Source organism: Corythoichthys intestinalis, chromosome 3 (assembly GCF_030265065.1).
Source record: "Corythoichthys intestinalis isolate RoL2023-P3 chromosome 3, ASM3026506v1, whole genome shotgun sequence".
NCBI classification, from domain to species: domain Eukaryota; kingdom Metazoa; phylum Chordata; class Actinopteri; order Syngnathiformes; family Syngnathidae; genus Corythoichthys; species Corythoichthys intestinalis.
The window spans coordinates 50,618,810-50,641,162 of NC_080397.1; the positions used below are offsets into that span (position 1 = coordinate 50,618,810).

Here is a 22,353-nt window from a genome sequence, read left to right on the forward strand (position 1 = left end):
GGACTTCAGTTTTTTCCGTCACCGTTTTAAAAAACCGGTCAACGACGGAAAATATTCGGTTAACGCGACCCCTGCACCGGAGTATAAGTCGCATTTTTGGGGGACATTTACTTGATAAAATCCAAATAAATAATAAAAATTGAACAGGTATGTCATCTTGAAAGGCAATTTACAAGAAAAATTAGGGCTGTCAAATGATTAAAATTTTTAATCGAGTTAATCACAGCTGAAAAATTAATTAATCGTAATTAATTGCAATTCAAACAATCTCTAAAATATGCCATATTTTTCTGTAAATTATTTTTGGAATAGAAAGAGACACAAGACGGATATGTACATACAACATACTGTACATAAGTACTGTATTTGTTTATTATAACAATAAATCCACAAATGGCATTATTAACATTCTTTCTGTGAAAGTGATCCACGACTTGTAGTTCTTAAAAGATAAATGTTATAGTTACAAGTTATAGTAATTTTATATTAAAACTAGGGTTGTTCCGATCATGTTTTTTTGCTCCCGATCCGATCCCGAACGTTTTAGTTTGAGTATCTGGCGATCTCGATATTTCCCGATCCGATTGCTTTTTTTTTTTTCTCCCGATTCAATTCCAATCATTCCCGATAATTTTTTCCGATCATATACATTTTGGCAATGCATTAAGAAAAAAATGAATAAAACTCGGACGAATATATACATTCAACATACAGTACATAAGTACTGTATTTGTTTATTATGACAATAAAGCTTCAAGATGGCATTTACATTATTAACATTCTTTCTGTGAGAGGGATCCACGGATAGAAAGACTTGTAATTCTTAGAGGATAAATGTGACTTTGTATATTGTGACTAAATATTGCCATCTGGTATATTTGTTGAGCTTTCAGTAAATGATACTGTAGCCATTTAACTCTTCTGCCCAAATGCATGATGGGAAGTGCAACCATAACTGTGCGTAGTGGTCCCAATTGATATATCTTCTCTGCGTTGGGAAATAATATAGGGTGTAAAGAAAAAGATCAACTACTACCCTTCTCCCCCACATTGTTTCCCACGAAATGTCTAATCGTCGGGAGAGGGATTGTAAGGCTTTAGCCAATTAAAAAAAGGCTCCAAAGGCTGCCAAAATTCACTCTATTCATTTTACGCTGCCTCTTAGCTCTATATATTGGTAAAACGTCGCCATTATAGATTGAACGCAACAATGCGTGAGTAGTGGGTCGTGCAGCTTATGCGTTAATTGCATACATATTTTAACGTGATAAATTTTTTAAAAACTAATTACCGCCGTTAACGCGATAAATTTGATAACCCTACCTTAAGCCTAGACTAAAGACTCTGGATGAGTGTAACAATTTATGTCTAATGTTAAATACAATTAGAAAACGATTTAATTTAAAAATATATATATATTTAAAAAAGGCATGTCCGATATTTTTTTGCCGATTCCGATACTTTGAAAATGACGTGATCAGACCCGATCGATCGGCATCATCTCTAATTAAAACCGCTCTTCATGTTTTCGTTTTAATAAAATTTGTAAAATTTTCATTCAAAAGTAGAGTTAATATAATATAAGAAGAAGAATAAAAATAACAATAATAAGAATAGAGTGACCAAAGTCTGAGTAAGTTGCCGGTTCATGCCAGTTCACTTTGCATTGTTGTTTAACTGTGTGAGAATAGGGCCTCATTACTACAGACTGAAGTGCTTTTCTTTTTGTGAACATTATTTTTTTTTTTAAAGATAGGAATATTATTTTTGTTGTGCTTTCACTAAATGATACTTATGTTTGTTGTGAAGGAGTTGCCGAAGCTTATGCCAATAAACGGCGCGGTCCAAAGAACACCTGTGTCCACTCGCCTTTATAACATAAATATCTCTGTACATATCCTACCCAAAATACAACAAGAGACACATAATTGCCACTAAAAGAAAGAAAACTTACAGAAATATGTGTGGAGCACAAATAGCACAATGTAACACCATAAACGTCTCACAACTACTAATTCTCCCACTAGTAGAAGGAATAACATTAGTATGGAACAGCGCTGCCCCCAAGCGGCCGGTGGCATTCTCTTCACTCTTAATGTCCATATAAACGGCGTCATTGTAATCTGTTTGAGTCAATGCGTGAGCGGGTCATTCAGTGCATGCGTTAATTGCATCAAATATTTTAACGTGATTAATTTTTAAAAATACCGCGCGTTAACGTGATAATTTTGACAGCCCTAATAAAAATACAATAGAGATCATCATGCTGAATAAGTGTACAGTATGATTGTGACATGATGCATGAAGAACGAAATGCAAACGTGGCCGGTATGTTAACTTAACATATTTACATACTGTTAAGAGTTATTCAGATAACTATAGCATAAAGAACATGCTAACAAGTTTACCAAACCATCAGTGTCCCTCCAAAACACCAAAATAACATGTGAAATGATTGAATTATGTGTTAATAATTTCACACATAAGTCGCTCCAGAGTATAAGTCGCACCCCCAGCCAAACTATGGAAAAAAAACTGCAACTTATACTCCGAAAAATACGGTAAGTAAGTAAACTTTGTCATGTTATCAGACAATGGTGGCGCTGGACATGGACGGCAAGGTGCGCAAGCCTCAATTCGAACTGGACAGCGAGCAGGTTCGCTACGAGCACCGCTTCGCGCCCTTCAACAGTGTCGTCACCCCTCCGCCTGTACACTACATACAGTTCAAGGTGGGTGGTTTTGATTTGGCTTGAATATTGAAGGTAGACCTATCAATTGTAGTTTTGTTTTGATGCCACCAGGGAGGACAAAATCTTTACAACAGGGGTGTCCAAACCTTTTGCAAAGGGGGCCAGATTTGGTGTGGTAAAAATGGGGGGGGGCCGACCTTGGTTGACGTCCTTTACATAGAACAGACATGGTCAAAGTCCGGCCCATGGCCAAATGCTGCCCATGGTCAAATTTCATCCGGCCCCCAGCCTCCATCATTAAATCAATAACGTCTGGCCCGCACACAGACTTCATAAATTGGTCAGCAGTACTGCTACCAGCACATGAAGTAGCTTACACACTAAATGCTGCTCCTCATTTACCCACTAAAATGCAGCAGCACTTGAAGCAACATCACCCTGTGTGACCTTTTACTTCCAATTTTCTAAAATGGCGACAATCAACAAAAAAAAAGAAAGTTGACTGCGATGGCTGACGCTACAAGGAAAGGTGGAAATTGGACTATTTCTTCATTAAAATACTCAACAACTGTGTCTGCCTCATTTGCAAAAAAAGGCAGTCGCTGTTTTTAAAGAGTTCTGTGAGGCGATATTACCAAACAAGACACGCTGAGATGTACGACAAGATTACAGGGAAGATACGCAATGAGAAATTGAAGTAACTTGAAGCTAGTTTAACTTCACAACAGCAGTATTTTGCAAGAGCCCAAGAGTCGAAAGAGAACTCCACAAAGGCTAGTTGCGAGATTGTTAAAATTATTAATTAAAAAATAATAATAAAGCAAATTTAGCACCCAGAATGGCTTGCTAAAATTTGCTTAAATATATTGTTCTACGTAAAGGACGTCAGCCAAGGTCGGCCCCCCACATTTTTACCACACCAAATCTGGCCCCCTTTGCAAAAAGTTTGGACACCCCTGACGTAGAACAATATATTTAAGCAAATTTTACTGCCAAAATTCACTCTACTCATTTTACGCTGTCTTTTAGCTCTATATATATATAACTAAAACGGCGCCATTATAGATTGAACGCGTTAATTGCGTTAAATCTTTTAACGTGATTAATTTTAAAAGGATTAAATAACGCGATAAATTTGATAGCCTTCCTTTAAGCCAAAATTAAACACTCTGGATGAGTGTAAGACATTTTGTCCGTAACGTTAAATACAATTAGAAAACGATTTAATTTTAAAAAATATATACTGTATATATATATATATATATATATATATATATATATATATATTAGGGCTGCAGCTATCGAATATTTTAGTAATCGAGTAATCGACTGAAAATTCTATCGATTAATCGAGTAATCGGATAAAACAAATATATTTTTAGGTGAAGAGCAATTATAAATATACATGAGAAAATAAGACATTTCATCTAATCTTGAACCATTTTCAGTCAATCAATGTCTTTATTTTCGATGTATATTGTTGAAAACAGCCAACAATTGCATCTCAGATGTAGCTAGAATAAAAAAAAAAAAAAAAGACTAATTCACTGCTTTCACTCAAAAAACTTTTAGATCTTATTTAAAAAAAAAAATATATATATATATATATATATATATATTAGTACATAAAAATGCCGTTACGCTTGATAACACACATCACTTAAAAGTTAGGATTTTTTCCCACGTGTTTCAATTGAATTTCTCTTTGTGTCAAGCAATTTTTTAGTTCTAGTTAAGTTTTAAGTTAGTCTAAACTGTAAGTCCTGATAGGATTTTGAGTTTTTGCAGTGTTCAAAATAAATGTATGATACAGGCTGTATTGGAGCACATTAGGGACCAGTGCTACTTGGTGTTTTATCCAGCAATGACTACTGAGCTAAAATTGATAGTTAGCATGATTAAGTTTTTATTTTACACCCTCATCACTCCACAATGCTATGTTATGTTAATGCCTGTATGTAAGACACGTTAGTCACGCATCGACAGTGGTCATAATTAATTGAAACCTAGCCCTCCGCAGGGCTAACTTTACGTGAGCTAGTAGCGACAGTAACGTTAATCTTATTTATTAGCGCTTAGCGCTCTTTATTAGCGCTTAGCGCTATACTGCTTTAAGATGGCGGCTGTCTAATAACGCTGCCTAGACGCGGCCGAGTTTGTCATTGCGCATCTAGTTCAACATACATGTGATCTTTATGAGACGCATCAGACGCTAGCTGTTACCAACGTAGCATCATGCGGGCTAGTATTTAGCGACGTCGGCGTCGTTTGTGGCGGTGTAGGTTCACTAGCACAGGCCCCCGCGAGTGGATAGTGAGGGGAATAGGATAGTGCACCTACACCGGCTGTCAGCTGCAGTAAGTTTTTTTTTTTTCCTTCTTCCTCTCCGCACGTGACAGCGAGTTGTCCCGCATTAAAAGTAGTCCGAGCAAAACGTAATGCTTAGAGCTGTCAAAATAAACGATTACTCAAGGTGAATAAAATTACTCGGATCAGTTTTTAAACTCGAGTTACTCGAGTTGCTCGAGTACTCGTTTCAGCTCTAATATATATTAAAAAAAGGCATGTCCGATATTTTTTTGCTGATTCCGATACTTTGAAAATGACGTGATCGGACCCGCCCGATCGATCGGGATCTTTAGTTACCATGTTAACTAGATGCATACTGGAGATTACCACATAAATCCTCACTCCTGCTCCATAAGCTACAGTATTTATTTGACACAAGTCAAATAAATATTATATACTAATATAATACATTTTTATTATTTTTGAAAATTTCCATCCAGGATTAAACTTTCAACAACTTGAACATCTAAGGCAGACATGTCCAAAGTCCGGCCCGGGGGCCAAATGCGGCCCGTGGTCAAATTGCATCCGGCCCCCAGCCTCTGTCATAAAATCAATAATGCCCGCACACAGACTTAATACATTGGTCAGCAGTACTGCTACCAGCATATGAAGTAGCTTACACACTAAATGCTGCTCCTCATTTACCTGCTAAAAGGCAGCAGCACTCTAAGCAACATTACCCCATGTGATCCTTTACTCCCAATTTTCTAAAATGGCGACAATCAACAAAAAAGGAAAGTTGATTGCAACGGCCGACGCTTCAAGGATAGGTGGAAATTGGACTATTTCTTCACTAAAATACGCAACAACTGTGTCTCCCTCATTTGGAAAGAGACAGTCGCTGTTTTTAAAGAGTTCAATGTGAGGCGATATCACCAAACAAGACCCGCTGACATGTACGACAAGATTACAGCGAAGATTCGTAGCGAGAAATTGAAACAACTTTAAGCTTGTTTAACTTCACAGCATCAGTATTTCGCAAGAGCCCGAGAGTCGAAAGAGAACGCAACAAAGGCTAGTTGCGAGATTGTTGAAATAATAAAGCAAATGTTACACACAGAATGGCTTGCTAAAATTTGCTTAAATATATTGTTCTATGTAAAGGACGTCAGCCAAGGTCGGCCCCCCACATTTTTACAATACCAAATCTGGCCCCCTTTGCAAAAAGTTTGGACACCTCTGATCTAAGGTCATGATTTCAAAATATTCAATTCAATTAATGAACATGTTCCTCTTAAGTGTGGCATATTTAAGCATTGTCAAGCTTTATTGTAAACAAAGGAATCTAAAAACCTGTGAAAACCTAACTACTCAAAATACATTACAATCAATATAATATACATCTTGTAGTGATGAAATCTTTAGGCAAGGCAAGGCAATTCAAAGTGCTTTACATCACATGAAGATCATAAAAATCACATTTAAATCAATACAACGTAAAAACCAAGACAATCAAAATAGGAAATAAAATTATACATAAAAATCGCATTTAATCACAAATAGAATAAAATAAATAAAAATAAAACAAAAACTACTACTACTAATAATAATTGAAATCAGCAATGGAGATAAGCACAAGAGGAATAGAAAGCAAGTAGATTGAAATATATAGACGGTTATGGATATGCAGTGCTAAACAAAAGCGTTTTTAGCCCTGATTTAAAAGAGCTAACAGTTTGAGCATACTTCAGACGTTCGGGTAACTTGTTCCAGAGGTGAGGAGCATAATAACTAAATGCTGCCTCACCCTGCTTGGTTCTTGTTCTTGGAACATGCAGAAGACCGGTTCCAGACGACCTTAGGGGTCTAGATGTCTCATAGGAATCTAACAAATCAAGCATGTATTTTGGTCCAAGGCCATTAAGTGTTTTGTAGACGAGCAGTAGTATTTTATAGTCTATCCTTTGACTCACTGGAAGCCAGTGTAGCGATTTCAAAACCGGTGTAATGTGGTCCAGCTTCCTTGTATTTGTGAGGACTCTGGCTGCAGCATTCTGTACTAGCTGCAGCTTCCTGACTGATTTTTTATCAAGATCCGTAAATATACCGTTGCAATAGTCCAATCTGCTGAAAATGAATGCATGCATAAGTTTTTCCATGTCTTGTTGAGTCAGAAGCCCCTTAATTGTGGCTACATTTTTTAGGTGATAATCAGCAGATTTAGTGACGGGCTTTAGATGGCTATCAAATTTTAGGTTTGAGTCAATAATTACGCCAAGGTTTCTGACTTGATTTGTAGCTGTAAGTGACATTGTGCTAAGGTGCCTGCTTATCTTTGACCTTTCCTTTTTTGGCCCAAAAATGATCACTTCTGTCTTCTCCACATTTAACTGGAGAAAATTCTGGCACATCCATTCATTGATTTGATGAATGCATTTACTCAGGGAGACTAAGGGACTATAATCATGTGGGGAGACAGAAATGTATAGTTGTGTGTCATCGGCATAGGTGTGATAGGAGATGTCATACTGTTTCATAATCTGAGCTAAGGGAAGCATATAGATGTTAAACAAGAGTGGTCCAAGAATTGACCCTTGAGGGACTCCACACGTGAATTTGGTTCGTTCTGACTGATGGTTTCCGATTGACACAAAGAAATCCCTATCATGTAAATAGGATGTGAACCACTGAAGAATAGTGTCAGTAAGCCCTACCCACTGTTCAAATCTGCTAAGTAGTATGTTGTGATCAACCGTGTCGAATGCGGCGCTGAACAGATGATTTGCCTGCATCGGTATTCTGACGAATATCATTTAGGACTTTGATAAGCACGGTCTCGGTGCTGTGTTGTGGCCGAAATCCAGACTGAAATGAGTTAAAAAGATTGTTTTGCATCATAAAAGTCTGGATCTGTTTGAACACAACCCTTTCGATAATTTTCCCCAGGAATGTCAGATTTGATATTGGCCTGTAATTACTAATGGTTGAGGCATCCAGATTAGGTTTTTTTTAGGAGAGGTTTTATTGCTGCAGTTTTTAAAGTCTGTGGAAACTCTCCTGTTTGGAGAGAAGTATTTATAATCTGAAGTATGTCTGGGGCTATATTTAGCTATATGTTATTGTTGTCATGTTCAATATTCTTTCTGTAGTGCACCCTTAAAGTACTCCCTCTGCTCCACAGGAAATGTCTGACCTAAAGAAGTACAATCCTGCTCCGGGCTCAGCCGACCTCTACCTGGCAGCGAGTAAACACTTCCAGCAGGCCAAGTTCATCCTGGAAAACATGCCTAGCCCCGATCCTGAGGTATTTAAAATTACATTAACATTCATTGCTGCCTTGACATGGAATGTTTTTGAATGCCACCACATTTGGAGCTAATGGCACCTTCCAATGAAAAGATTTTTGGACAATAAGATTAAATCACCATTTTTATGACGATATTATATGGTATCATTTTTTGGAAAATGTTACATTTTGATTTTACCAGATCTGAAAGGATTGGATTCATGTGCCTTTGATTAATCTAACTCTTTCACTCCCAATGACAACGATCCTCCTGCTTTGAATTTAAATGTTTTCGTCACTTGTTGATGTCCAATCCATTTGGGCGTCTAATGCTTTTAATGAGTTGAGTTGAATGAGTACATGTTTTATATACACATTTATACTTTACATTCCACCTCAAGCAATGAAAAAGACGCAATTAGCTCCATTTATCAACACTGTAAGCTTGGGCACCTGTAAACAGTGGCGCGGGGAGTGGGATGCTGAGGGTGCTGCAGCACTCCCTGGTGTTGGTGGGCGAAAACAAGATTTTTTTTACGTATTGAAACAATAGCGTATTTAACACTGAAGATTAATTACATACTGTATGGCGGAAAACACTCAGGTGACTTGAAGATCTGCTGTTAGATCCCCAATTTGGCCAAATTTCAAAATTGTCATATATGCATTTGTGATACATCATTGCAAAGCTTAAAATCTCAATTTTCTGGGGGAAGAAAAATTTTGAACAGGAGGGCATTGAAAAAATGAACCCCTAAACCCTAACTCAAGGTGAGAGCATAATTAAAGACACCATGATTTTAACGAGATATTATCGCGTACTTACCTTGTTTCAGTGTCAAAACACAGGTGTGAATGGCCAAAGCCGGACTTTTGGGGGGAAACAAGGTAATATAACAAGGATCGCAATGCAGAAATCAAAGACATCAAGGAGTGGTCGAGATTTTCTTTTTCAAATATTTACCCTTTTAAACGTTTTTTTTTTTTCTTCAATTTTTCTTTGTTTGGATCAATGATTTATCATCTAAAATATTGGGGATTATGCAATAGTAACAAAAAAAATTCAATTAAGCGCTGCTTATGAGGTAGATATCCGTGACGTATTTACAGACACTATTTGTTTCATTGTGACGTTTAAAATATATGCGAGTGAATAATTTTATAAAGTCGTTATTTTAATCAAACTAGATAGTAGACATCAATTAATGATTCTAAGCTAAAAAACGACAGACATCTCGAATAATAAATATTAGGGCTGCAGGTGTCGATTATTTTAGTAGTCGATTAATCAATGAACCATTAGTTCGAGTAATCGGATAAGGAACATAAAAAATTAAATTACCAGAGCTGAGCCTCAAACGGTATAAAAAAATAAATAAAGGAGGATCTATGTACAACAAAAAAAACAACTGGCTAACTTAGATAGCAAAAGTCCGCTAGTTCAAATGCTATAAAATGCTAACTTTTTAACAGTGATCTTAACAAACGCTTCAGACATATATTCCCACAAAAATAGGCTAAATAGACCTATGAACTAAATTACAAATGCATTAAAAAAAACATTAGCTCAAACAAAAACGTAGCTTATGTTGGTCTTCACAGGGAGCACCTGGATTTAGCCATGGGAAATGAGGCAGGCTAGGAGACAGTGTATCGACCCAAATCAATAAAACTAAATGCAAACACTTTCAAAATCAACCATTACAACACATCTTTAATGAAGCAAATACTCGAAGCAGCAAAATTTAATTCGAATCTTTTTTTCTAATCGAATACTCGAGTTAATCGATTAATCGTTGCAGCAGTAATAAATATAATTACCTTATTTTTATGGCTGGGTTGAAACAAAAGCGGTTGCGCTGTGTCTTTAAATGGGGGTCTCCAGGGTAAAACAGACAAATTAAAAATATTTCGGGGGCTTAATGCACCATGAGACTACATGGCAGCATATAGACATATAGTTCTATCAAACACAACAGAAACTGCTTTTTCAGCCTTGTCTGTATTTTCCGCCATATATATGTTTAAAAAGTGTTTGTTTGTTTTTTTATGTCAATAACATGGTCACCCCGACACCTTGCTTGCTACTAGGTCACGTTGAATAGGCGCTATTGTAATGGAAAAGTTAACTGTTGACAGAGGAGGTGTTAACATGGCGCAAAAACAGCGTAATTTTCTAAAATTTAATTTGAGGTCAAGAAATGAAGATTATGATAGTGCAGATTTAGACCGTGGAGAACTTCAAACAGTTTGCATTGTAGCCATATTGTTTGTTGTTGCTGTTGGATATTCGTCTGCAATTTATTTGAGTGTCGCGAAAAGTGGGCGTTAACCCAAGGTCTATTAGACCTTTTTGTTTCCAAATGTGTCATTGCACATTTAAATAATAATACATGGGTGTTTTTTCCCCCAATACAAAAACTCCAACACACACTGTAGGTGAAATAGAACACTGTCTTTGTAGTAGCCTAGTAGTAGTACGTCAACTATTCAGCACGCCTTGTATGGAGAAAAAGCACGAGCATGACAAATTTGGACTAAAACAACTGGGATGGGCGTAAATCAAGGTATCGCTCTTTCATGAATTATTATCTGTCCGTTACTACTGCATTGTGTGATCGCAGGTGAATGGAATCCTGAGAGTGGCCAAACCCAACTTTGTGGTGACCAAACTCTTGGCTGGAGGACACAAGAAGGAGACCATGGTATGTATGGATGGTTTTCATCAACTTTCTTTTACTACATCACTTGAATTCAATTGTCTTTTAATCACCAGGTGTTGCCAGAGTTTGACTTCACAGCTCATAAGTACTTTCCCGTGGTCAAGATCATGTGACACGAAAGAGCCAATCGCCTGCTGTGCTTCTTGTCCTCCTTGTCTCAACTGTGTTTATGAATGTGTGAGATGCAACTGTACAGTGGGGCAAATAAGTACTTAGTCAACCACTTGAAAATATTAGAGGCCTGTAATTGTCAACATGGGTAAACCTCAACCACGAGACGGAATGTGGGGAAAAAAAACAGAAAATCACATTGTTTGATTTTTAAAGTATTTATTTGCAAATCATGGTGGAAAATAAGTATTTCGTCTATACCAAAAGTTCATCTCAATACTTTGTTATGTACCCTTTGTTTGCAATAACGGAGGCCAAATGTTTTCTGTAACTCTTCACAAGCTTTTCACACACTGTTGCTGGTATTTTGGCCCATTCCTCCATGCAGATTTCCTCTAGAGCAGTGATGTTTTGGGGCTGTCGTTAGGCAACACGGACTTTCAACTCCCTCCTCACCCCGTGGCATCAAAATGATAAGAACGGGGAGCAAAAATCCAAGAACCACACGGGGGGGGGCCTAGTGAATGACCTACAGAGAGCTAGGACCACAGTAACACAATGCGCCGCCAGGGACTCAAATCCTTGCTAGAGAGCATTTGGATGACCCAGAAGAGGACTGGGAGAATGTGTTATGGTCAGAACTTTTTGGTAGAAACACAGGTTCTCTTGTTTGAAGGAAAAAGAATACTGAATTGCACCATACCCACTGTGAAGCATGGGGGTGGAAACATCATGCTTTGAGGCTGTTTTTCTGCAAAGGGACCAGGACGACTGATCTGTGTAAAGGAAAGAATGAACGGGGCCATGTATCGAGAGATTTTGAGTGAAAATCTCCTTCCATCAGCAAGGGCATTGATGATGAGACGTGGCTGGGTCTTTCAGCATGACAGTGATCCCAAACACACAGGCAGGGCAAAAAAGGAGTGGCTTTGTAAGAATCATTTCAAGGTCCTGGAGTGGCCTAGCCAGTCTCCAGGTCTCAACCCCATAGAAAATCTGCAGAGGGAGTTGAAAGTCCGTGTTGCCCAACGACAGCCCCAAAACATCACTGCTCTAGAGGAGATCTGCATGGAGGAATGGGCCAAAATACCAGCAACAGTGTGTGAAAAGCTTGTGAAGAGTTACAGAAAACGTTTGGCCTCAGTTATTGCCAACAAAGGGTACATAACAAAGTATTGAGATGAACTTTTGGTATTGACCAAATACTTATTTTCCACCATGATTTGCAAATAAATTCTTTAAAAATCAAACAATGTGATTTTCTGGGGTTTCTTTTCCACATTCTGTCTCTCATGGTTGAGGTTTAACCATGTTGACAATTACAGGCCCCTCTAATATGTTCAAGTGGGAGAACTTGCACAATTAGTGGTTGACTAAATACGTATTTGCCCCACTGTAAATTGTGTGTTTGTGGCCAATGTTTTAAAACTTGTAATAAAAGTGTTCATGTTATCAAAGTCGGCAGTCTCATTTACATTCACTTATACTATCTACGTGTTTTTGTAAAACTTTGGATTTTCTAGTAAACGTAAAATACTGAAACTACAAAATAATATATTATAGGGCTGCAGCTATTGATTATTTTAGTAGTCGATTAATCCACCAACTAGTTCGAGTAATCTGATTAGGAACATTTACGGTTTTGCAGAATCAATTTTAGGAGATGTAAAAGGCTTGCTAAGATCGCACTTTCAAAAAAAAACGCAAACACAAAATTCATGAGTTTCTTCAAACTATGCAGAATTGCACTTTCATTTAAAAATTAGGGCTGTCAAACGATTAACATTTTTAATCGAGTTAATTACAGCTTGCTTTATATAATATATTTGCTATATAAAATATGCCATATTTTTTTGTAAATTATTGTTGGAATGGAAAGATAAGACGGACGTATACTTTCAACATACGGTACATAAGTACTGTATTTGTTTATTATAACAATAAACAAGATGGCATTAACATTCTGTTAAAACGATCCATGGTGTTGAAATTCGCCCCACCGGCCAAGACGCACTCGGGAACAGCGACAGCCAAAACAAGTGCCGCTCGGCTGACTCTGCCCCCGCGCGCGCAAACCGGAAAGGCAGAACTTCGCCCGTTCTCTCTGACATTAACCCTTTGTACTGACTCCATGTTCCAAAAGTTTGAAAAAGACTCGCCGAAAGCAGGTTGACAATTTATTCGTCGACAATGGTAAAAACAAGGCAAAAACAGACGACAGAGGGACAATTCTGGATCCAAAACAAGGCTACATTTTCCGAGCAGCAAAAATCTGTGTTATCTCAGTGTCCAGTCTTTTTAAAGTCTTTGCTAAAGCGGGCCGTGTCAAAGGTGTGTCCGAAGGTGTGTCTGGGCGTTGCTTTTGGGTCTTCCCCTCTGTGGCCGGTTTTGGGCGGCTTAGGTTCGTGCGCGGATGGGGACGCCCGCTATCAACTTTGTTGTCCGAGCTGGCTTGTACTTGTTTTAGGACAAAGCGCTTTGTCCTTGGAGTTTGCTGGGAGAGCTGATTGCAAGAGTTGGTGCGTCAATCTTGTGATAAGACGGCATTGTGTATCTCTTCTATTTCTTCTCATTAAACTATGGTGTGCTATTTTATATTAGTAGTCCTACTGTAAATATGAAAATGATACTATTTCCTGATTAATTATATTACGTGTGTTAGAGTAATGCAAACAGTTAGACGGTGCCTACGAGAACCTGTACCATATGTATGTGTAATGCAAACAATTATATGGTGTGCGATGACGATATTTTTCCCCTTCAATGGATAGAAAGACTTGTAGTTCTTAAAAGATAAATGTTAGTACAAGTTATAGAAATTTTATATTAAAACCCCTCTTATTGTTTTCGTTTTAATAAAATTTTCAATAAAAAAATAAACTTAGCCAGCCATGATTGATGTCAATAATTACACAATGCTCATGGGTGCTTAAGCCCATAAAATCAGTCGCACCCAAGCGCCAGCAGAGGGTGACAAAACTCCAAAAAACACAAGTAACAAGTTGGCATTGCACTGTGCTGTCATTTTAATCTGTTTGAGCGGGGCATGTGCGTTAATTGTGTCAAATATTTTAACGTGATTAAAAAATTAATTACCGCCCGTTAACGCGATAATTTTGACAGCCCTAATTAAAAATATATTAAAATACCTGAGCTTAGCCTCAAACAGTATTTTTTTTTTTTTTAAAAAGGATCTAAGTACAACAAAAGAACAATTGTCTAACTGGCATAGCAAAAGTCTGCTAGCTTAAATGCTAAAAAATGCAAACGTGACAAATCGTTCAAACACGGTTCAAAAAAAAAACTGCGAAATTTACGAACAAAACTAAATTACGAATGCATTTTTTTTTTTAAACTTAGGTTGGCCTTAACTGGGAGCAGCTGGATTCGGCCATGATAAATGAGTTATGTCATATTCACTGTTGCCACTACAGGGCAGTGTATCCACCCAAATCAATAAAACTAAATGCAAACACTTTCACAACACACCATTATAACGCCACTCTAATTAAACGAATACTCAAAACGACAAAACTTTATTCGAACCTTTTCTCTAAATCGAATAACTCGAGTTAATCGACTAATCGTTGCAGCACTAAATCATTATAAGATACACTGCAAAAACACACCTCCTTAAAACTAATTAAATTTCTTTAATTGAAAGCAATTTTTTTCTGGATTTAGGTGAAAAATGACCAACTTTTAGATGTATGATCTTAATGAGAATAAATTGTAACATTTACTTGAAGTAGAATAATCTGACGCATTAAACTTTAGCCTTAACACTCAAAACAAGATGGAGATTTCACTAGATTTAAGAAAAATAATCTGATTAAGACGTTCTAAATATGTAGTGTAGTCTTTTTGACTTTTTAGTTTTAACATTACACCGCAAAAACACATCTTTAAAACTAAATTCCCTTGTTTTCAGTGTAAATTACTAGAATAAATGCAATTATCTGACAGTGCTTCCAGTAAATTTTACTCAAATTTCTTTAAAAATAGTTAGCTGAAAATAAGTGTGACATTTATTTGAAGCAATAAATTAGTATATTTAATCTTTAAAAAATGCTTGTCAAAAATGTTCTTAATTCAAGAATACAGTAGATTTCGTTCAAAACGACCTACTTTTAGATGTATGGGCTTAATTGGAAAAAAAGTCATTTTTAGCAAAACAAAGAGAAAATTATTTGACTAGATTGTTTAAAAAAATAATCATAATCTGATTAAGATGTTACAAATTTGCAGTGGTCTTTATTTTTAGACTTTTTAGTATTAACGTTACACTACAAAAACACTCCTTACAACTAGTTAAATTGCCTTGTTTTCAGTGTAAATCTACTCGAAATAAGTGGAATTGTCTGTCAGTGCATCAAGTAAAATTTACTCAGATTTCTTGAAATAAGAAAAATAGCTAGCTGAAAATAAGCCTAACAGACTTAATTTAAGGAATAAATTGCTATATTTAATCTTTAAAAAAACTTTTAAATGTCAGAAATGTTCTTAATTCAAGAATAGATATTGTTCAAAACATTATTTGAAAGTGATTCCTAATTTAGATGAAAAATGACCAACTTTTAGATGTATAGGCTTAATAAGAACAAATAATAATATTTACTAAGTGTTAGTAAGTGGAATAATCTGACGCATGAACCAGTTAACTAGTCAACACTCAAAACAAGATGGAGAAAATTATTTGACTAGATTTCAGGGGAAAAAATCAGATTACAACGTAATAAATTTGCAGTGTACAAAGTTACAGGCAGTTTTTTTGTTGTTGTTTTTTTAAATTAAATGCTGTACTTGCTAAATCTGAATAGTCTTTTAACTTTATTCTCAAAATGTATATTAGAAATGTAATACATTTGAAACCCGTACATTTAAAATGTACTTACGGTAAATATGTAATTTACATACACACTGGGGGGTGTCTTATTTCTATATAGTTTAGGGTTGACCTAAACCCTAAGGGTAGTTTAAAGGTCTATTATCTTCAAATATTGTTATAAAATGTTAATTACCAATTGTACATTGTGGTGTAGCTTAAATGTAAAATGAAGAACTTAAAAATTAAATTATTGAAAAAAAAAATTAAAATCCTCATATCAAGACCACTTTTATTGACTGGCTTCTATAGTATTTTCTTTTATTTGTTCAGCAGGTCAAAACATTTACACATTAAAAACACAAACATACATCAAATCAAAGTGATCTGCTGGTGCAAAGTAGATGAGTTCATTCTTCAATGGTTCTCGTCCCTTTATCAGGACACATAATATGGCTCCCAACTTCATTCAGTGGACATTTTGTAAATGACTATGCAGGTCCGTCCTATCACTCAAATAGGACTTATAAATATCTTTTATTTTATTTTCAAAGTTAAAAGGTTGTGCTGTTGTTTTCCGCTGCTTAACTGATCAACAGACAGTCAAAATGTCTTCAATTCGTCTTTTTGTCCTTTCCAGTTCATCATGTGTCCACTGTGTGCTTTTTTTTCCTGCAAGGACAACATTCTCCTTTCACACTAAACAATAAGCAGGATGTATCATATTCGAGTCGGCATTTTACGGAGCCCCTCAAGGTACATCGACAGAAATTTAAAGAGTGTGGAGCACACCAGAAATAGGGTTGCCACCTTTCAGAAATAGAAATAAGGGACGCCCCCCTCGCACCCCAAGCCTTACGGGCGAAAAAAAGGGCATCCCCAAAACTCCTAAATTGCATAGAAATGTATCGATTTTTAGATGAGAAAACTGCATTGTGCACTATGTGGGCATGGCAGTTTCCTTGCAGCAGATTGTTTTCACATGATCCATTGACAAGCCAAATTTCTTAAGGGAATGTTCCAGGAGAGCTACAATTCCAGCCGGTGACTCGTCTGCATTATCTATGAAGTCCAGCATTTTGTTGGTGAGCCCAGACTCTGGACTGAAGTACTGGACAGCAAGGGGAAGCATCTTCCTGCTCAATTTATTCGAGGCATCGGTCTGTATGGAGAATGGGATGGGTGACGTTAAGATCTTGAGCACATCAACAACTGCCTTTGGACCCAGGACTTGTTTCAACAGTGCATCTTGCTTTGTTCTCCCCAAAGCTGCCCGCCACAGGAGCCGCGGGTCGCGCAGGGTCGCCCCATGGGACAATTGTGAAATACAGAATAAACTGCGTTCCGTTCAATACCGAACGCAACTTTTAATTCCCAATTATGGAACGATTCCATATTTCAAGGGACGGGTGGCAAGCCTAACCAGAAACAATCTGGTATCCATTAGCATTGTATAGCATTTAAGCTAGCAGACTTTTGCTATTGAAGTTAGCAAATTGCTCTATTGTTGTACTTGGATCCTTTTTTTAATTGTTTAAGGCTAAGCTCAGGCACGCATCAGACACCAGCAGTTTCAGCGTGCTAAAAATGAACAGACAGGATTTAGTTGAGCTATACTTCAATCTTGAACTCAACTAGCGCCTGAGCTTAGCCTCAAACAATATAAAAAAAAAAAAGAATGAGATCTAAGTTCAACAAAAGAACAATTGGCTAACTTTCATAGAAAAAGTCCGCTGGCTTACATGCTATATAATGCTTGTGGCGGAAAACACTCAAGTTTCGCTCTGAGACCCCCAATTTGGCCAAATTTCAAAATTGTCCAATATGCAGGTTAGGGGTTTGCCATCTTAGGCACCCCACAATTCGACTCGATTATGATTCAGGGTGCTACGATTCGATTTTTGAACGATGATCACGTTATTGACGATGATCGCGGTTATCGTGATTATCCCGATTATCGATGCATCGTACAATACTGATTAAGTAAGTAGCCAAACAAATTTATGTCCATTATGTATTTAAAATATCCTTATGATTCAACAACAACAAAAACCTGCCCTTAAGCCGCTTTTTTTATTGATTTATTTTTTACAAGAAAGTACAAAAACTAGGGCTGTCAAACGATTAAAATTTTTAATCGAGTTAATTACATCTTAAAAATTAATCGTAATTAATCGCAATTCAAACCATCTATAAAATATGCCATATTTTTCTGTAAATTATTGTTGGAATGAAAAGATAAGACACAAGACGGATATATACATTCAACATACGGTACATAAGTACTGTATTTGTTTATTATAACAATAAATCAACAAGATCCCATTAACATTATTAACATTCTCTTAAAGCGATCCATGGATAGAAAAACTTGTAGTTCTTAAAAGATAAATGTTAGTACAAGTTACAGAAATTTTATATAAAACCCGTTTTAATGTTTTTAATGTTATTAAAATTTGTAAAATTTTCAATCAAAAAATAAACTAGTAGCTCGCCGTTGTTGATGTCATTACACCATGCTCACTCCCCAAACCCATAAAATCATTTGGACCCAAGCGCCAGCAGAGGGCGGCAAACAACAAAAAACAGGTAACAAGTAACAAGCGGACATTATACTGCTGTCATTTTAATCTGAGCGGGGCATGTGCGTTAATTGCGTCAAATATTTTAACGTGATTAATTTTAAAAATTAATTACCGCCCGTTAACGCGATAATTTTGACAGCCTTAACAAAAACATTAACCATTTTAAAGGGAGTATTTATTTCTCTCAACAATACAATAAAATTTACACTGGTGGAATGAATTCCAAATTTTCTGAACACAAACAAAGTGTCTTTAAAAATAAGACCAGTATACTTTTGTTTTCACAGTGTTACCTCCCTTGTGTAACTCTTGGAGTGACAGGTGGAAATCACAACTGCGCTTAACTAAATATTAGACATCAATTAATGATTTTACGCTAAAAATTATAGACTTCTTGAATAATAACTATAATTACTTACCTTCTTTTTATTGCTGGGTTGAAACAAAAGCTATTGTGCAGTGTCTGTAAACATGGGTCTCCAGGGTAAAACGGACTAATTAAAAATAGATCCGGGGGCAGAATGCGCCATGAAACTGCTATGGCAGCATAGAGACATATTGTTCAAACAAACAACAGTTCTTTTGACTTAAAATACAGCAGTTTATTTTAAAGAAGGGTGCAAAGGCAGAAACTGCTTTTTCAGCCTTGTGTGTGTTTTCCGCCTAATGTTTACCAGATTGTCTCTGGTGCGCACCAAATGGTTTAAATTTATTTTATTTCTGTCAATGTCCCTTTAGGGGCTCCGTAGCATTATAATATCTTGAAATATTAATATCCTAGGATTGAAAGCAGGTGTGTATTCACCTTAAATTTGAGCCAGCGCAGCCTGCTTATCTGCCTCGAACTCTCCTTCATTGTCGTCATCACCGTTGTAGTCGGCCAGCTCATCCTCCATCACTTTGTCTGGGAGGACAAAGGAAAATTAGACACACCCAAACAAACAATTACTTACACATGCAAACACACACACACATCATGTCTGACACAGACAAAACGCACAGCCATACCGATGGTGGTATCCAGCAAGCGTTGCTGTTTGTCCAGATCAAGTCCTCGTCCTTCCAGCATCTGCTGGTATTCATGGTCAAAATTATCCACTTCACCAAGCTTCTCCTCCACGGTAGCAACGTCGGTCATCCCTTGATCGATTGACACGTGTCCCGTCGCTGGTACTGCTGCTTTTGAAGACGGCAAAACATGTCATGAAGGAGAATCAGTCACTAAATCTTGTTTCTTATTTCCAGAGGTGGGTAGTAAGTAAAGTTGCACCGATACCGATACCAGTATCGGCAGGGGGCGCCGATCCGGCCCGAATTGGTGGTATCGGTATCGATGAGTACCAACATTTAGGGCGCTGATACCATCTACTGGAATCACTTGAACGCAAATGCACTGTCCTCCCTACGTGAGCTAACTTCCCAAATCCCGATGCATGACATCTGTATGTCTTTGTCTCAAAGTTACCAAACGAAATTAACTCCCTCGTCTTCAATTTTAAGGATGTAAACTACACCGCATATCCGCGATGTTACGCTGCTCATCTAACATGGCATTCACAAACGATTAGCATGCGTAAGCTAACGCCTGCTAATTTAGCGCCGATGGGTTCAGAAAGGTTAAAACCGTGGGAGACTAAGCAAACTCATGGTTTCATGATGAACAATGAGTGGCAAATTAAGAGCACCGTACTTCAAACTCGTCCTGTTTATGAAAGTCGATTGTCATATGTGTTGGGCAGTAATGAGCAGAAGTGACTTCTGTGGCCAGAAAACACTCAAGCGGCGCAGCGCGCACACTAGATATCATCAAATAGCAACCTAGATGTCCTATGTTAGATCCCATGCTAACTCTCGCGCGCACACACTAGATATCATCAAATAGCAACCTAGATGTGCTACTTTAGATCCCATGCCATTAGCTGCGTGAGCCCAGAGCGACGCGTAGTCCAGATACTACATTGATGAATTAGAAACCGCCATGACTGAATGGAAGTTAAGCAGGCCAAATCAATCCATACCAGTGACTATAGATAATGCTGAAAATACTGTTAATTCAGTACATGTTACAGATGGACTCGGACCACAAATAGGATGTTTTGCTTATATGGTCAATATAGCTGCTAAGAGAGCTGCAGCAATCAACAGTGTGCCCCACTTTACAAACAGTAAAGATTGTTCTCAGCACTTATATACAAAATTTCTTTAGATCAGCAAGAAGTAAGCACATAAATATTATGCACTAAAATGCTTTTTTTATATGATGTTATTTTTGCTTGTTAGCAAATAAAAATAATAATAATAATAATAATAACAGTTGTATTTTCTGTTTCAGAGCATTAAATGTATTGAATTGTATCGAAAATCGTACCGAACCATGACTTATATATATATATATATATATACAGTATATATATATGTGTGTGTGTGTGTGTGTGTATTTTTTTTTTTGCTAACAGAGTGGTATCGGAATGGTATCGGTATCGGCCGATACTGCACAGCCAGGTATCTGTATCGGTATCGGGCCCAAAAAATGGTATCGGTGCAACACTAGAAGTAAGTAGCAGTGCAACGGTTTGCGGTTCAAAACCGAACTGTACGGTTAGCCCTGAACAGTTCAATACGCCTTTATGAACCGCGCCTTTTCGGTTTTGAAATTAATTTACTCCGAACGATTGTGGAATGAATTGGTCGAGCTCTGTGTGACGTGAAGCACAGCTGTGGAGAAATTCCCGCCCCGCAAGTAAATGTCCGATCGCTGTCAAGCACCTGTGTAATAGGGGTGCACCGGTTCAGTTAGCCCACGGTTCGGTTTGAACCTCGGTTTTGGGATCACGGTTTCGGTTCGGTTTGAGTTTTGCTTTTTTTTTTTTTTTTTTTTTTTTTTTTAAACTGCCTTTATTTTGCTTTTAAGAAAATGAAATAAACACTTAAAATGTAAACATTTTCGACTGTTAAAAGGCCTCTTAGCTCTTTGGCTAGTGTAGTGACTGACTACTGAAATACACACACGGTAGTAAAAAAGTTACTTGGCAAAGTAACTGGTGTTACCTTTCATGTTTTTTTTTTTTTTTTTTCCCCCCAAAAAAAACAAAAAAAAAAACATAGTAACCTTTGCTATGTTTGGAGGTCATTTAATGTTGTGAATCAACCGTTAAAATTGATTAAATTGCTCCCGTTTTTGCATTAGTTCCCTTCTGTCTACTTTCGACATGTGAAAATTTTAAAACTGTTTTATCCTTTAAAGACATAGACTCAAGTCAAGATTTTGCCGATTTAGGAGTATTTTAGATAAAAATTTACTTAGGTTCGCTAGGATCGTTCACGACAAAAGAGCCTTTCTGAGAAGTTTACTGCTCTAAAATGGCGGCTGTTTACTAACGCTACCGAGTGTCATTTCGCATGTAGTTCTATATGCATGAGATATCTAGGCGTAGATTGTAGGCTGTCGGCTACAGTCAGTAAATATTGGAGCCGCCTAGCCTAGCATCGCATTTGCTACAGCGTCACAACAAACACTCTTCCCTCTCCGTGTCTCTGACTTTTCTCTAACGCACATTGTCTCGTTGCCGAAACGTTATAGTGGACCGTCACAGTTAGGTAGTAGTACGGGACGTCCAACTATCAGTGGTCAAGGCGAAACTATGTGTTTTAGCGAAATCATCTTCGATGGCTTTGCGTGCCATTTCATAAATGTCGGGGATTATGTTGTTGGAGAAATATGTCCGCGAGAGAACAATTTAACGCGGGTCAAGCGTTGCAAATAAATTAACGAAGCCGGCCATGTGTTTTGACTGGTGTCCTCTTCGGGGTTGTCCTGCTCTGAGAAAGTGATATCTGT

At 37.3% G+C, this 22,353-nt stretch overlaps 2 protein-coding genes across 6 annotated transcripts in view; one reads left to right on the forward strand and one right to left on the reverse strand.

Moving 5' to 3' along the window:
- naa35 (N-alpha-acetyltransferase 35, NatC auxiliary subunit) overlaps window positions 1-11,364 on the forward strand; it is a 34,356-nt gene extending 22,992 nt beyond the window's left edge. The window contains exons 20-23 of the mRNA XM_057831988.1: window positions 2,592-2,732; window positions 8,167-8,289; window positions 10,896-10,976; window positions 11,048-11,364. Coding sequence (XP_057687971.1) covers window positions 2,592-2,732; window positions 8,167-8,289; window positions 10,896-10,976; window positions 11,048-11,107 — 405 coding nt within the window. The 3' untranslated portion in view covers window positions 11,108-11,364. The remainder of the gene's footprint in view (window positions 1-2,591; window positions 2,733-8,166; window positions 8,290-10,895; window positions 10,977-11,047) is intronic.
- Window positions 11,365-16,205: 4,841 nt separating this feature from the next.
- Window positions 16,206-22,353, reverse strand: part of golm1 (golgi membrane protein 1) — a 35,449-nt gene continuing 29,301 nt past the window's right edge. For 3 of the 5 annotated variants that reach the window (XM_057831994.1, XM_057831989.1, XM_057831991.1), the window contains exons 9-11: window positions 19,524-19,694; window positions 19,321-19,419; window positions 16,206-16,602 (exon numbers count right to left, since the gene is read on the reverse strand). In XM_057831994.1, the coding sequence (XP_057687977.1) occupies window positions 19,322-19,419; window positions 19,524-19,694 (269 nt within the window). In that variant the 3' untranslated portion in view covers window positions 16,206-16,602; window position 19,321. Of the gene's footprint in view, window positions 16,603-19,319; window positions 19,420-19,523; window positions 19,695-22,353 lie in introns of those variants that run through there. The other 2 variants (XM_057831993.1, XM_057831992.1) reach the window with 2 other exon arrangements.